This window comes from Lissotriton helveticus, chromosome 4_1, assembly GCF_964261635.1.
Source record: "Lissotriton helveticus chromosome 4_1, aLisHel1.1, whole genome shotgun sequence".
In the NCBI taxonomy this organism is placed as follows: Eukaryota; Metazoa; Chordata; class Amphibia; order Caudata; family Salamandridae; genus Lissotriton; species Lissotriton helveticus.
The window spans coordinates 157,060,982-157,078,609 of record NC_136063.1 but is presented as its reverse complement, the minus strand read 5'-3'; the positions used below and the strand labels follow the sequence as shown (position 1 = coordinate 157,078,609).

Below are 17,628 nucleotides of genomic sequence, written 5' to 3'. Positions count from 1 at the left end.
GGATAAGCCGTAACATGGCTGGCGGTGTCTATCAGACACCGCCAGCCATATTAGGATGGAGTAAAAAGTATGCTTTTCCACAGCGGCTTTTCCACAGCGGCTTTTCCGCCGTGGAAAAGCATACGGACCTTCACTTCGGGGGCCCGTTGCGGGCCCCCTGGGTGAAGGGGGGGTGGGGGGTGCACATGGGGGGTACCTATGATACCCCCTGCATTTGCGTGAACAAAGCGGCAGGCACCGCGCGGTGCCTGCCGCTTTGTGCACGCAAATGCTGTGCATGCATTTTTAACATTGCGGCGGGTGCAGCTTGAAGCTCCACCCGCCGCAATGTTAAAAATAGAGGATGTGACCGCCACCCTGGCGGTCACATCCTAATCTGTATGGAGGGACCGCCGCTGCCCCTGCGGACGGTCCCTCCTACTCTATGGTGGCGGACGGACTCAAGTCCGTCCGCCATCATAATCGGCCCCATAATCTGTAGCACAGTTTATGGATGCTCTTTATTGGAGTTATTGATCAGACTCAAACATTTACTTGGGTAGTAGAGGACTGCCCATAGTAAAAGAAATGTGTAACACCTACAGAATTTCAGAAACACATTTGGATGTTTAGAGAAAAGAGGCACATGAAGTACTTCGAAGAACGTGAGAGGGATATGAGGCGCGCGAAGGCAAAAGGGCGATTAGTTCAAGGGATGAAAGATAGTGAAGAGATGACACGAAGCACGAAGCACTATAAGGAGGGAGCAAGCCTCGGGTACCTAGCAAGGTGATTCCTATAGCATGGGTATCATATCGAGAGAAGGCCTGTTTGCTAGTGCTCTTTGAAATGTTTGAAAATCAGATCTTGCTATTGTGAAACTATAAAATACACCTCCTGAGGATGTATTTTTTTTTAATAACCTAAGAAAGTCAGCAGACTCGCCAGGTACCAAATGGAAGATCAAATCTGACAGTGGCTTGTGTCCGCCATAAGGGTTGCACTTTTGGCCATCTGTAATTGGAGTGATACCAACATGTGTACCTTTTGTGCATGACCTCTTTCGATGGGGTCGCTTGTCTTGGTGACACAAGTGTTCTGTAAGTCGGCGTTTGAATAATGTACGGTCAGGTGCAAAGAACCAGCTATATTTGCAGTGCACTGATAAAGGTGACCCTACCTGTCTGTACCTTCAAGAAGACAACTGAGACATTTGGGAAGAACTTCATGAGCTCAGATGATCCTCTAGGTCTAGAACATCTGCAGGTTTTCTGGGCGGTAGAGAAGATGCCATTTACATGCAGACCTATGGGGTGGAAGGAGGTGAACCAATAATAGCAAAACCAATACCCAAAATAGGTGTCTCCTTCCAAACAGGAGTGTTATTTCCCTTCTTCTTCCCACCCATCTTGCTCACTTCATCTCTGCTAACATTTCACCTCTCTTCTCTTTTCTACATTAGTGCTGCCCATGGCGGACATTCCAATGGATGGGATATCCGTGGCTGACATCGGACCGGTCGTGGCAAGCATCTTCCAATCCCCTGACGGTTACCTTGGCAAGGCCATTGGACTAAGTGCTGACCGCCTGACAGTCCCGCAGTATGCAGAGATACTGTCCAAGCACATGGGGAAGACAGTGCTGGATTCCAAGGTGAGAAGCAGACTGTGTGCAAATAAAATGTGAGAGAAAAATAGAAGGATATTTTCCAGCCATGTGCTAACTGCATGTGCAAAACCAAACCCAGTGCAAAAATAATCTACTTGGTGTTGAATACATTTCCTCTCCAGAATTTAAAATTGGAGAGTAATGCATGCTAATGGTGTTTGTTGTGTGTATGTGAATTCTCCATGTGTTGCATTTGGTGCACCAATGGCAGTGGCCGAGCAAATACTAATGCAAGCACAATTTGCTTAGAGCTCCTTGCATTAAAAACTGCTGAAACCATTTGTGCCTATACTAGCCCTACCGCCCTGCTCTAAATGTCCTGTAAACCAGCAGCTACCCTTGTAAAATAACAATACAATTAAAACACTTTGGCCTTTATTACGAATTGCCAGGTTTTAGATGCAGTGATTTAGGCAACAAGGTGTTTGGAATTTATTGGATGTGACAATTATCACCTATTACTCGTTTTGCCCATGAAAGGGTAATAGCCTCTCATGGGCCAAGCAAACTCATCAGTCTTAAAAGGTTGAAGATTGGTACTGATTGTTCAGGTTCTAACTCCTAGAGAAAATGTATACGAAAAGCTCTATTTTTGGTAATTTCCTAGAGCTTGCGCTCTAGTTCAACAAGGTGGCATCGGTGGCTGCCTCACTTCTACTCTACCATCTGAGACCATTATCTGACCACTCTGTTTACTCCAAGTGAGTGAATCCAGACTGGGCTCTCTCGTCTGGAGTGAACAAAGTGTTTGGGGCAGCAAGGTCTCAGTTTGGTTTTTCAAAGCAATATGCATCATGGACCCGTCAAAATAAGGACTTCTGCAGTTGTCCTATGGTGGGAATTGAACGTATGCAGTCCCCTTTTTAATTTGAATGCCTTCCGTCACAGATACAAGGCCCAAACGCTAAGTTCCAACAAGCCCTAATGCCAAACAGAAAGGAAACCTAAAATAAAATGATACAGCAAGACCCAATCTCCAAGATCCCAGAAGCCCTCCCTCTCGTGTCACCACTCCATTGTTCTACTATCTCTGTAGACACACATTCTGTGTCCCTTTTCCTTGCCTGCAATTCCGATTAGGAAATCAAAAAATTACCCCATGTCTCCTCAAATCGGGGTAACTGGTCATTCAACGTGTATATCACTTTCTCATTAGAGGCCATCTCAAACATGCCTTTCAGCCAAGTATCACAGATTTGGGCCCTTAGAGTCTTCCACAGTCCCCTGAATAAGGCATATCAGTTGTCCTTCAAGTACTGAATCTCCATTTGCCATGCCCACTGTTGTCCGGGGTGCCGAACTGTCCAATGTGAGAAACAATGATCAGGTAGAACTTCGTAAATACCTGACACTGCTCTTATGTAGGACCACAAGTGGGTGTATATATTTCAGGAAGGGTCACTGGGCTAATTCTATTAGTGTCTGGCCCAGCAGGCCACAAAGGCATGAGTTAGTTGTCAGTACCCCCTGGTATGGTCAGGTTGGAAGTCCCTGAACAGTTTAAAATGCCCATCCACAGCCGGTCTGGATGCAATCTGGTTTCCAACTGGTGCAGGTTATGAAACACCTATTGATCAGTATTTCCACATTTAAGCACTATGGTGCCCTGTGTGTAAACTCCATCTGACTCAACTTCTTATGTACTCTGCATAAAGCAAGGACTATAGAATAAGGTTTTGGCTTTCTCCATCTCATCATGCCTTGATATACAGAGCGACTTGTCTGTCTCCTGATTAAAACACTGCTGTGAGTACCCAGGCCTACATTTTCTTGCATGTGAGCAGCTTGTACATAACCTGTGATAATTGATGTGATAGCCTGCAGTGTTCTATGTGAGGCTGGCATAAGCCTCTAGATTCTGTTGAGACATGAAGCATCATGCTTTAAATCTAGACCATGACTATCCCAAAACGTATACCTTAATTTTCCTTTCCAGGGAGCTCCTAAGGTCCAGTGGGGCATATGTGGAACCATCGCAAAACATAGTTACAATGGACACTTTGCCCGGATTTAACTATCTGTACCCTTTTACCAAAGTGAATTCGACTGGACTGGTCAGCAAAGATTCATTCTCTTGACTAATCGCTGGCTTTGTGTCCTTGAGTCCTTCTGCTGAGCTGCAGACCTAATAAACTGCCCTCCATCGCTCCCCTCTCTTAATGTTTTTCCTCGCTACGTATTCATGAGAGTTGAGATCCTATTTCGCCTATATCAGTCATCACAATACTAAGTATTGGGGATATGTATTATATTGAAATACAAAGTATTGACATGTATTATATTGAAATATTAGATCAGCAATTTCTCTTTATACTCAACTCTGTGATTTCTGGCCAACGTTTTGGCTAGTGCTGCATGGCTCATTGAGAATCTCCTTACACATGCTTTCCTAGCTGCGTACAAAAGCTGGGCCAATTTTGTAGAGCCCTCCTTATCCTCCAAGTATTGTTAGGTAAAATTGCTATCAAGTCTTGTAAGTAGGCACTCCATAGCAGTGGATTTTTATTAACCAGACTTCAGAGGCGGAACCAAAAACCTGCCTCCACCTCCACCTACACCTATATCTTGGTCCGACACCCTGTATGATCTAATGGAGTCTCCCAATACTCAACTCGGTATAGAGGCAGGAAGGAGGAAGTAATTAATACAGGAGGAGAACCAGTGCACGCATGAGGTTAAAGTGTAATCTTTCAGATCGGTGGAGCTGCCTCCATTGATCAACCATGCAATGGTCTGTCATTAAATATTTCTGCCCATCACAAACTTAGTGTTCCCCACCTCAAGTAGAATTTTGGACACTGAAGCTAGCAAATCTCCCTTGCACTAGTAAATCTCCTTTGTCACTAGTAAAAGTCATGCACTGAGCTGACCACGTTCAAGTTCAAGTTCAGGAATTTGTATAGCGCACTACTCACCCAGAGGGTCTCAAGGCGCTTGAGGGAATGATCGGTGCATTACTTATCGAAAAGCCAGGTTTTTAGGTGCTTTCTGAAGGAGAGGTGGTTCTGTGTAAGACGGAGGTGAGTGGGGAGAGAATTCCAAGTCTTGGCTGCTAGGTAGGAGAAGGATCTTCCTCCCATGGAGGATCTATGGATGCGTGGAATTGCGGCGAGGGCTTGATTGGATGATCGTAGTTGGCGGGTGGGTGTGTAGAAGGATAGTCGTATGTTGAGGCATTCTGGGCCTAGGTCGTAGAGGGCTTTGTGTGCGTGGGTGAGGAGACGGAATGTGATTCTCTTGTTTACGGGGAGCCAGTGGAGGTCTTTCAGGTGACCGGAAATGTGAGCATGACTGGGGATGTCCAGTATGAGTCTGGCTGAGGCGTTTTGGATGCGTTGGAGTTCTTTCTGTAGTTTGGCTGTGGTTCCGGCGTAAAGGGTATTTCCATAATCCAGTCGACTAGTGACCAGTGCGTGGGTGACTGTCTTTCTTGTTTCGGTGGGGATCTAACGGAATATTTTTTTGAGCATGCGTAGGATGTTGAAGCATGAAGATGAGACGGCGTTGACTTGTCTGGTCATCGAGAGGGAGGAGTCTAGGATGAAGCCCAGGTTATGTGCGTGATCTGTAGGTGTGGGTGCTGTACCCAGGGCCGGTGGCCACCATGAGTCGTCCCAGGCAGAGGGGGATGATCCTAAGATGAGGACTTCCGCTTTGTCTGAGTTTAGTTTTAAACAGCTGTTTTTCATCCAATCGGCTACTTCTTTCATTCCTTCGTGTAGATTGGTTTTGGCGGTGTTTGGGTCTTTGGTGAGGGAGAGGATCAGCTGGGTGTCGTCTGCGTAGGAGATGATGTTGAGGTTGTGTTGTCGCGCGATGGATGCGAGGGGACTCCTGTAAACGTTGAAGAGGGTGGGACTGAGCGATGATCCTTGTGGTACACCGCAGATGACTTCGGTAGCCTCTGATTTGAATGGGGGGAGGCGGACTCTCTGAGTTCTTCCGGCGAGGAACGAGATGATCCAGTCCAGAGCTTTTCCTTGTGTTCCGATGTTGCTGAGGCATTGTATGAGGGTGCTATGACAAACTGTGTCGAAGGCTGCGGAGAGGTCAAGTAAGATGAGGGCAACTGTTTCTCCGTTGTCCAGTAGTGCTCGGATGTCGTCTGTAGCTGCGATGAGGGCGGTTTCGGTGCTGTGTTTGGCTCGGAAGCCGGATGGTGAAGGGTCGAGCGATTTGTTGGATTCGAGGAAGGCGGCGAGCTGATTATTGACGACTTTCTCAATGACTTTGGCCGGGAAAGGGAGGAGTGAGATGGGGCGGTAGTTCTTAAGTTCAGAGGGGTCTGATGTGGGTTTCTTCAGGAGGGTGCTGAGTTTGGCATGTTTCCAGCTCTCCGGGAAGGTAGCGGAGTTGAAGGAGCAGTTGATGACATCGCGGAGATGGGGTGCGATGATGGAGTCTGCTTTGTTGAAAATGTGGTGGGGACATGGGTCAGTTGGTGAACCTGAGTGGATGGAGTTCATCAGGCGGATGGTGTCTTCAGTAGTGATTGGGTTCCCCCATTAGAGGTTGTGAGAGTGCGGTTTTGGTTCGGAGGTGGGTGGAGTGGTCTGTTCTTCGGTCTGGTTTTCAAAGCTGTTATGTATGTCGGCGATTTTGTTGTGGAAGAAAGAGGATAAAGAGTCGCAGAGGTCTTGGGAGGGAGTGATGTCGTTGGTGCCGGCGATGGGGTTGGTAACGTTTTTGACGATGTTGAATAGTTCCTTGCTGTTGTGGGCGTTGTTGTCGAGACTCTGTAACTTTAACTTCATTGTCACAAAACCTCCATCATTCTGTCTCCTAGTCCTGAAGATGCGCTATAGCAAACGATTTATTTATCAATAATAGCCACTAATCCTTCCATGTGGGCCACTTAGGTAGAAAGTTTGTGGTGTGACTCATGTCTGTTACTCACAGTTTACTGGCCCTCCCAGTCATATTTCAACTTGTCACTTTTGCTTATGGGAGAGGTGAGATTCTTGGAGTAGAGCTAGTTTAGGGCACTTGGAACCAAGGGCAGTAAGAACTTTTTTCCTTTTTAGGTCTCACCTGCTGATGGCGCATGCGCTGTCACTGCAGGGGGTATTTACTATAAAAGGCGCTTGGAACCTGCCCACTGCTTACCATTCTTTGCCATCATTGTCACACTGATTTGCTTCCATGCAATTGACCAGCATATGCTGGGCGTCACTTCCTTTTCTTTATGTGGATCATGGACCAAGCACAGATTGATTCATTTTAATTAGTGTTTGTCTACTGCTTGTGCTGTGATTGAGGTACATTTTTTCTTCCCCTTCCACTCCGCCAGGTCCTTGGTGCTTCTTCTCCCTCCCACCCACCCTGTGTAGGTTCTTCCCATACCACCCCTATCTACAACGTTTGATAGAATCATCCTAGCGCTTCCCGATTTTCAACTTTTAATATCTTGGGTATAAAACAAAGTCTGTTCTGCTTGCTTTTTCTCACAACAAGGTGATTGTTATTATCATTCGCTATCATGATTGAGTACTGAGCACATGTGCTACTCCTATTTAGGAAAGGCATTTAACATTTGTAGCTCCACAACACTGCAGCTACCAGGCTCCATCTCCTTTATCCCCAACCGGTACGATATAGGTTGCTCCTTCACCTACTAGCCCCTCTTGGCCAAAAATTAATGTTTTTTGTAAACAAACCAGTTTTCGCAGAAGTGTTGTACATATTAACAAGCTCCTGTATTGCATCAACGCCATTTGCTGTTTTCATGGATCTTAAGTTGAAATAATTGGTAACATATTATAATTACATGGGGATATTCTAAAAATCTGGCATGGATCCGGCCCTCCAGGACCGACTTTGGAGAATGCTGTGGTAGATAATGGGCCTTTATTTGACTTCAGCTGTTTATCCACAGCTAGTTCAACAAAGAGAAATTGTCTGGAAGGTTTCGAGGCACATATCTGTTAAGTTGCTGGTATGTTGTGGCTGACCAAAGTCCAGCAAAACAGCAAACCAGACTTTGTGTTTATGTGACTTATTAGAACCCCACACTTCTCCAGTACTGTCACTCAGAGGTACGCTCTAAGCTCACTGGGTTGGGTATCTCGTAAGCTATACATTCTTAGTAAATCTGGTCCAGAAGCAGCAGGGGGGGAGGACCAGTGTTCGCCAAGTCCATTCCATGTCTGCTGTCACCTTTCTATGCCAGGTATTATTGCCATAGGGTTGTCAGCCTGGGTCACAGAGGAGAGGCTGACTCCTGGATCACTCGTGTATCTTTTATTTGCTCCTAACTATAAGAGGGCAGTCTCAACATTTCCTAGGGAACATTTGTTTCTACAACCCCCTGTACACCCATCTTCCCTTCTCTCTGCCTTACTAATTCTGATGAATTCCTTTTGGTTGCAGTTGATGCTATAGTTACTTCTAAAATCTAGTTTCAGAGGTCCCCTTTCATGCTCTCCACTCCATCACTAGAAATCCGGGACAACACTGCCCCAAGCACTTTACCACTAGTGTCTGTGGTAATTACAGTTTTGGCCCTGGGAGCAAACCCTTGTAAGGGTATTGCCTCACAAAGGTCGATTTTAATTTCCTCAAACTGCTTCTGACATACTCTACTCCACTCAGATACCTGCAAAGAGCACAGGAGTTGCCTCAGGTGATAGTTTTCTCTACAATCCTTCCACAAACTTGGCGTAAAACGCGGCTGTCCCTAAAAATGACCTCACCTCCTCTTTATTTGATGGAGCAGGGGCATCCTTAATAGACTCTAAGACTTCCTTTTTGGGAGTAATAACACTGCCACACACCTCATGTCCTTGATATGTCACAAAATGCTTCCCAAACTTGCATGTGTTTACTTCAGCAGTCACCCTACACTTTTCAACTTCTCCAAAACTTCGTATAGCCTGCGATTGTGCTCCTCTTTGATCTTTCCCTTGATTGGTATATCATCCTGGAAGTATGCTACCCCAGGCGGATCCTTAAAGAGTCTGTGCATCAGTATTTGCAAAATTGCTGCTGCCATGGCCAGTCTAAATGCATGCAAATAAATCTGAAACACCCCACTGGCGTTATGAATGCTCTGAGATCTCTACTGTCTGGATGCAGAGACACCTGGTGGTAAGCTGAAGCTAAATTGATCGTGGAAAACCACTTGATGCCCTTGGCCATGGCCAGCAATTTGTTTATCTTAGGTAGCGGAAACTTTTCCACAACAATATTTTTGTTGAAGTCCCTCAAGTCAATGCACAAACTCATCATTTCCTTTCCTTGCCACAATGGGTAGTGCCAACCACTCTGCACATTCCACCAGTTCGATAATCCTTTTGCGTTCTAAATCGTCTAGTTTTTTCGTAACTTCATCCCTACCACTGAAGGGAATATTCCTCACCTTGTGGGTTACAGGTACACCGTTAATTGGTTTTTTCTTTTTTTTAAAAAGATCTTATGAACAAAGTTCTTAAGCTTGCCTATCCTTCTAGAAAACTCCTCTGGAAATGTTTTCCTACATTTGTCTACAAAGCTTTGGAACTTGTCCTCTGGCACTAGCGCTTGGTGTACACTGTTGGGATTTAATGTGATGTTCAAAGTGTTTTGATCTACCCATCCTAACACTGAGGGACCTAGCTTGGACACATACAGCGTACCCACCGTCACTCTACCGTTCAATTCAAAAGGTAACACACAATATCCACACAAGTATTTTCTCTCCTGTGAATGTGACTGGGTTGATATCTGACTCCGTTATCTGCATTTTTACCGCTTTTTCAAATTCAACTTCCCACACTGATTTAACAATGGTAAATGGTGACCCAGAGTCTGCGGTAATACTTCTCTCAACCCTACCAATGTTTATGTCACACATCGGTTTGCTCTTCTCTAAACCACACACATTTTGAACAGGACACATTACACATGACACCCACTTCTTCTTGACACCCATCAGATTGTTCTGAATCCAATCTATCACCCACCAGTTTAACACATTGTACACCTTTGTTTTTCTTCCTGCACACCTCAGCGTAATGAGGAATCACTCCCCAAAATAAGCATTTCACCCTTCAGGAAGGGCAAGTCTTATCCCTGGTTACATGATCTTTGCTACCACACCCATAACAAGACAAATCTTACCCTTTCCATCCACTACCGAATTTCTTTTTGTTCTCCAACCCCGCCCCCCCCCCCCCCCCCCTGTAGTTTAAGATTTGCGTGCTTTAGAACAGTTACATACCAAAGTAGTCTCTTTAGACTCCACCTCAGTAGTGGTAGAGGAATGGGCTGCTTTTGCGCATCTTTTGGCGCGCTCACTTTTTTTTTTTTTTTTTTATCAAGGCTTCAATGTCCTTGAATGAAGAATCCCCACTCACCAAAAGTATCCTGCAAATTGGAGTCATTGGTATGCATGATAACCTGAACACAAATGAGTTTGTCATGCCAACTGCCGAATATACAAGTCACAGACCACTTTTATAAGGCTGACACGCAGTCCTCAACCGGTTCAGATTTGCCCAGATGTTTAGCTGCAGATACTACTAGAGAAGAAGCGTTTTTTACGGCTGGTGCACACAGCACATGCTCATCACCAGACACCCTGTAGGCAAAAAACAAAAACATGCCTAAAGATTGCTGATAGCCAGAAACTGGTCCTAGGATGCTTGATTCCGGTCCAGGAAAGACATGGCTTGGCAGTTTGGGGTGGACTGTTCCCATGAGGCACAGGGTCAAGGCTGATTTGCATATGGCCATGTCTGAACTGGGGTGGTTTGGAGTGCAAACAAACGATGGATTTAGGCCCAGATCTCTGTACTGGGGTGAATGTATGACATTGTTCTGCATACTGTCCATCAACTGTTATTTTTGCATTTGTCACCCCGAGTGGGATGGGTATGCTCAGACGTGAGTCCCATGCTCTCCACACCACTGGAGTCCAGCTATCCTGGCTGAAGACGGCTGATAGCCAGAAACCGGTCTAGGATGCTTGATTCCGGTCCAGGAAAGACATGGCTTGGCAGTCCGGGCTGGACTGTTCCCATGAGGCACAGGGTCATGGCTGATTTACATATGGCCATGTCTGTACTGGGGTTGTGTGGAGTGCAAAAAAACGATGGATTTAGGGCCAGATCTTTGTACTGGGGAGACATTGTTCTGCATTCTGTCCATCAAGTGTTATTTTTGCATTTAAAGATTGTGGCAGACATGAAGGGAGGCATACCACCAGCCTAAAACAATAGACTGACAAATCAGGTGGGGTTATGACACAAACCATTACAATAGAAAACAAATTCAACCAAAGAAAAGGGTGGGAATCTGAGACACGGAGGAGCCAAACACAACAATGTTTTCCTTGTTGTGGCCCACATGCATAACTGCACAGTCAGTGACCATTTACTCTCCCCTGATCTGACTTTCATGCCAAAACCGAGAAGAGTTTCTGACAATTGGCCCCTGATTGACTTCTAGAGGGCATGCATTGCATACAGGTGCAGACAATTTGAGTTGGGACACTGATAGATAAATATAAAATATCCAATGATGGTGATGGAAATGTAGCATTAGATTGAACATATGCCAAATGTCAGAACTGGTGGGGAGACAGACTCATGCTTCAACAAGTAAAAATACATTTTTGTAGACAATAGACAAGTAGGGCAGCTGAATGCAAATGGAACGAAGCATGACCGAAGTTTCAAAGCAGAAGTGGAAGCCATAAGGTGGACTCAAAGGTGACCAAGTACCTCGAAGTAAGATAGTTATTAATTCATATGCTTCGCTCTTTGCAGGATCGCGTGCTAATCTTGGATCCATTTGGGTATTTGGAAGTAAAGTTTCAGCCAATAAATCAAAGGGCAAGCGAGGGATTGCAAACATGTATCGGAATCCTTCTGACATTCTGTACGTTTCCATGGCAACTGAATCCAGTGTCAAAAACAACTCAATTGCTTCCGATAAGCCTGCAGTGGCTACCTCAGTGCCAAATTAAATAATTTGATTTAAATACAGTGAGGGGCCATGTATGTATGTATGTATTTGGTGTTTTGTATAGAGTGAAGCTAGCAGAAAGGCAGCAAAGCACTTTACAGGCTAAAAGGGCGGGGTGGTTGGGTTCTTAGAGAGGAAGTTGACATGGTGTAACTGGAAGGGTGGGTGCTCTGCTTTGGACTTCCTGATCAGGGAGAGGGTAGTTTACTATCTGGTGTTCCAGTTAAGGGTGACAAGGGTTGCAGGGAGACAGATCAGTACATTTCAGTCAACCGCAAAGGGTGTGCTTCAATATCTGGTAGCCTGTTTCTTACTTTTTACAGGTTGTCAGCGGGCACCTTCTGGTATGGGGTGCATTCATCATCAGTAACGAGGATACTGGTTTAAGACGAGTGTGACCCAAAAGCTTTCTTCACTGTAACATTAGATGATTTAGCAAAAATTATCTTTAAGGATGATGAATAAAGAGGTCACTGTGTAAGTTCATACACACACACACACACACACCCTTTTACTTGTAGGCATGAAATAGGAAAAACAGGGCAGGTAATTGTTCATAGTACTGTTCAGCAGTTATACCTGTTAATATGTAAACATTCAGCAGGGGCCGGATTTACAGAAAGACTAATTGCATAGAGGGGTTGTCAATTGCACAGACTATGTGTGACTTGACATTAGATTTATGATACAGTCGCACTGCCAAATCTCTAGCCACAGCGGTTGCAAAACAGCCTGACCTATGAATATGAATCACGCAGGTCACTATTAGTGACCCCCATCTACAAACACAGGGAGAGTGGCTCCAAGGAACAGTAAACCAACAGCCCGTGTTTGCATTTCCCAATGTTCCTTAATCATACCCATGTTGCTTTAAAAAATAAAGGGTTATCTTTTTGGGAGCACTTTGGGTTGGAGCAGACCTGTTGCCACCCAGTCACTTTCCACTCACTCCCCAGGGACGCCTGACATGTTCTCCATGCTGTCCAATGGGGACGGGTTCCTCTGCTCAAACTTGCTACCACCTTATTTAAGGCGTAAGTAACTGTTCTATGGTTTGCACTAGCAATTGTAGTCTCGTAGCATTGCCACATACCATTCTCAATCGCAGTTCGGAGAGTAAGTCTTTTTCATGTCCCTTTCTAATATCAATTTGATGAGGATCGATAAGCACCTTTTGTAAGTCAAAGTTGCTTTTCTGGCTTGCAAAACGGGCTTAATACATACCATAATTCATTTCTGCACTCTCAAACCTTGTGAATTTGCAAATCTCAGGTTTGTGACCTCCATAATATGCCCTGTAAATCAAGCCCTACGTTCTAGTAGAAAAAGGCAACTGGTTTTATTGTGATGTCTTATAACCATTGTTTTGAAGAAATATTTTTACATGCAATAAGTATCCCGTTATTTAAACATTTCATATAAGAGAATACATTGTATAAAACAGAATTGCAGATTCTCCTAGATAATATTAAAAGAAAGTCCTGATTTTATTAAAGGCAAAGATTGGGAATTTTATTGTGATGTCTTATAACCATTGTTTTGAAGAAATATTTGTACATGGAATAAGTATCCCGTTATTTAAACAACATTTCATATAAGAGAATACATTATATAAAAACAGAATTGCAGATTCTCCTAGATAATATTAAAAGAAAGTCCTGATTTTATTAAAGGCAAAGATTGGGAATATTGTGCAGTCTCTTTTCTCGATTAATTGTGTGCAGCTCTTAAAAAAACACTACAGCTTCCATAATCCTGCTCCCTTGGGCAAGAAGTTATTAACACACACAACGGGCATCCCCACCTATAAACTTAAATAGTCTGCATAATGCAATTTTCACCACCCCTTTTCTAACATCTTCTAGCCTTCAAAAAGAGACCAAACATAACAACATTACCAATTTTGCTGACGAGTTTTAGGTATAACCTGCTATTGTCCTCCTATGATAGTATAAGTTGTAAAACAAACTCTACGACAAAAAAAGTCAAATACCGAAGATTTGGTGGATGTGTGTACCTGATGCCCTTCAATAATTTATAAACCAGCAGGTGCTTCCCTACCAGTTTACCTTCAACTTTCTGATGTCCTGCTGATGTAGCTGGTCTATAAGCAATAATAGATCTATTAGCCTTCTGTCCCACTTCTAAGTGTGCCAGAAAAGTTAGAACACTTGTGACGCGAGAGAAAATGGGATCCGTAGCTTTTTCCACACGCCACCAAATCCTCGTGTTCTATTCTGACTTTTAGATCATTTTGTACCTTTAACCCAGGATGCTCTGATATAAGTGGTAGCTGATTCAAAAAGGCATGGCTTGCCTGTGAGCACAATGAAAGGCTCCATGCCACCAGAGGGAGGCTGCCCTCTAAGAGCATGTTGTGAAAGTGCCCAGGAGGGTCTCATAACAGCTGTGGAAAGGTTGGAGTAAGAATTTGACAATCGACTGCCAATTCTGAGGGGATCCGACGCTGCACCCTCTACAAAGGAGTTGCCAATGTGACTTTCGGAAACAGTCTGCAGATCTTGGGAACGCATCTTGGAAAAGCATAAGGATTTCCACTGGACCAGTCGTGAAGAAACGTATCTGTTGCTAGAGCTTTTTGATCCAGTCTCTGGTTGTAAAATCTTCCTGGTAGAGCTGTCCAGCAGGACACAGAGCTCTAACCCAAATGAATCCCGTGTCTTGTTCCGTGCCTGCAATTCTTGAAGATCGCTGCTTTCATATGTAGTCCTTGAATACTTATCTGCTACTGTATTGTCGGTACCGGAACGTATTCTGCCACCAGGAATATTTTCCTGTATACAAAATTTCCAAAGGAACCTACCTACACCTGCCAGTAGCTTTAATCTTGTTCTTCCCAGTCTATGTACCTGACTACTGTAATGTTGTCCATGCAAAGGAGGATCACACATTTGACCCTGACTTTTGCAAAGCCCTGGACTGCAAAGTAGCCGTAAGAAGTTCTAAACAATTTTTATACATTCAAGAATGCTTCCTGGACCCTCCTCCAGATGAGTAGCTGCCACATCTTGCACTTCAGTCCCAAGACTTGCATCGGATTCTAAGACATGATCTGCGGACGTAGGGACGATGGGTTGTCCATCCCATGCATCTAAATGGCTTAGCCACCAACTTATCTCCTCTTTTGACTCCTGGTCTAAAGGGACTGTTTGTGAATGTTCTAGATCTATCTGAAGGTGTCTTGTCTTCATGCGCTAGAGGTCCCTGTAATAAAGGGGTCCTGGAAAAATCGCCTGAATTGAGGACCAGAGCTGGACCACCGGCCTTGCCAATTGACAGAGGGATGTCTGATTATGTTACATCACCCTCCACTCCTTCTTTATCACTTTTAACTTTGCTTATGACAACTGAAAAATCTTTTCAGAATCAACTAAAAACTCCAAGAATTCCACCCTTCTTGAGCGCACCAGCTTCATTTTTTCCACATTGATAATGAAACCCTATATCTGAATCAACTGAGCCCCCCCCAGATCTTAATTCCCCAACCTCCCTCTCTCATGTACCAGGTACTCCACCATCCACAGTTCCTGTGCTTTGAGGGGTATTTCCCCCGAGGCCTCATCACTTTTGTGAAGTACCAAGGAGCAGAGGATAGACCGATTGGAAGGAGCTTTGATCTGAACATGCCTTTGCCACAGAAACTGCAGGTACTGTCTGTGCTCTTGGCAGATTGGTACTGTCAGGTAGGTGTCTTTTAAATCCAGACACACCATCCAGTCCCCCCTAAAAGAAGATGCTCCTCCGGCATATGATTTGCTCTATTTTGAAATGGTGGTACTGAACAAATTGATTGGAGTCCCTCATTTTTTTATTGGATGATATTTTTTTGTTGTTCTTCTGCACTAGAAAGATATTTCTGAGAAAACCCTAGGGATGTAAGTGACATGGTGCTACAACCCTCATCGGCAACAACTCTTGCACCTCTGCGGTAACCAGATCCCAACCTTCCTGAGAAACGTATTGGCAAACGCCACCTGGTCTGTATTGGGGTTGCATAGAATTCGGTTTGAAACAATTTTACTGTCTAATACCTACAGATTTTTTATATTTAACCCCACTGTGGAACAAAAAGGGCCATCCTGCCTCCCACTGTCACAAGGGGACAGGACACTTACCTTGAGTTTCCCCTCCCTTTGCTTGACCTCTGCTGATGACACTGTGTCCTCCCCTTTACTTTGTGGGAAGAATGTTGAGGGTGAGTGTCTTTACTGCGGGTGATAGAAGTTTATGGAGAAGGTTCCCTGACTGGTGAAACATCCCTCATATCAACCGGCCCTGGGAAACACGCATCCGAGCCCTTTGGGGACAACCAGAAATTGCTCCCTATCCAATTGACCCCTTCTTTCTTCCCCTCTTCACCCACAAACAAAATAAGTGAAACAGGAACCTAGGGCACACATAATTTATCTGGGTACGAGGACCATGACCCATCCGCACCTTTCGTAGGGTCCTTCCCACCTTTGCTTCATAATGTTGCTATTTTAGCTTCTAATCCCAGAGTTATGGCCGCTTTCTCAGATATTATTGGTCTTCGGCACTCTGCCCTCATTTGAGATCGAACACTCCTGTCGATCAAACTTTATCTTGGACCTAATATATTCATCATTGAACAGTAGAGCCCACCTCACTGAATTTGGATGCGGAATGAACCCAGGCTCAAACATGGGCGTACCTCCGTTGTCCAAAATAAAAATTAGACTTATCTCTAGTTTCTCTTTTTCAGGACAATAAACCAATAATAACTTCCTGCCTAGGGGAGCAGGATTGTGGGAGTTGTAGTGTTCTGGTGCTGTACAAAATAAAGCAAGAAGATAGACTGCATAATAGAGGCTCCTATCTTGTAATACAAATATAGTCGAGTTGCTTGGCCTTCTGGAATGGCCACTTTGAGAGACCGTGCAGTCTCCCTACATACATACACGTCATGAGCCATTGCAGACAATTACGCCAGTTGACCTCTTGCAGTCTTTCCGTATGGTCTTATTTTGGTGATATAAGTGCTATTTAAGAAACTGACCTGAAAGATGTAACTGGCGATTGCAACAAAATTTTTGACTAATTGTATGTTTTTGCCATCTGCTATCTTCTACTAGATTTCTCCTGAAAGTTATGAGAAGCTGGGATTCCCTGGGGCCAAGGAACTTGCTGACATGTTCCGATTCTACCAAATGAAGATAGACCGCGACATCGAACTAACACACCAGCTCAACCCAAATGTCAAGAGCTTTGACCAGTTCCTCTCTGAGAACAAAGAGGCTTTGAAATGTTAATTGGAGGGATTGTTGTTTTTTTCAATTTGGATTGGGGTCAGGTAGTAATAAAGATTGTTGTTGCCGATTACTTGTTTTGCAAAAAAGTATATTTTGTCATTTCATTATTTAGTTTTTTTTCTTGTCTTTTGCTCAGTCCATCCTCTGCCTTCCTGGTGCTCACCCCATTCTTTTGCCTCCCTAGAAGTCCTAGTGGTTCTATGCGTATTGCATTCCCCATAATCTCAAATCATTGTCAGGGGTGTGGTGTGTATTATTTAATTGTAATTAATTTCTGCGTTTCTGGGCATGTTGAGTGAAGAACAACACTTCCTCAGATGGTACATGGCTTGTACTGACTTTAGCTCATTCCATATACCTGCCTTCCTAAGCTGTGCCCCAAACTCATTTGGGGGCATATCATAAAGAAGGGCGTTAAAATTATCGCCGCTTCAGAGGCAGAAAACTGCTGCTAAAGCGACGATAATGGGCTTGATAATATGTTGTTGAGAATTCCCATAGAAGCCCATGTTCACACCAGAACCTGGGCTTCTATGGGAATTCACAAGGGCATATTATCAAGCCCATTATCGCCTCATTAGCAGCAGGTTCCCACCGCTAAAGCGGCGATAACGCCGGTCCTTGATAATATGCCCCTTAATTCTTCTGCCTTTCTGGGGCATGGTATGCAATGTACCTAGAATAGTCTATCCCTCAGTCTTCACAGGGCATGGTGTGAGATGTCCTAAACATGTTCAGTTCCTGT

General features: G+C 44.4%; 1 protein-coding gene across 1 annotated transcript in view; it reads left to right on the top strand.

Moving 5' to 3' along the window:
• LOC144828455 (nmrA-like family domain-containing protein 1) overlaps positions 1-16,953 on the top strand; it is a 77,727-nt gene extending 60,774 nt beyond the window's left edge. The window contains exons 4-5 of the mRNA XM_078686632.1: positions 1,442-1,632; positions 16,707-16,953. Coding sequence (XP_078542758.1) covers positions 1,442-1,632; positions 16,707-16,883 — 368 coding nt within the window. The 3' untranslated portion in view covers positions 16,884-16,953. The remainder of the gene's footprint in view (positions 1-1,441; positions 1,633-16,706) is intronic.
• The last annotated feature ends 675 nt before the right edge of the window (positions 16,954-17,628 follow it).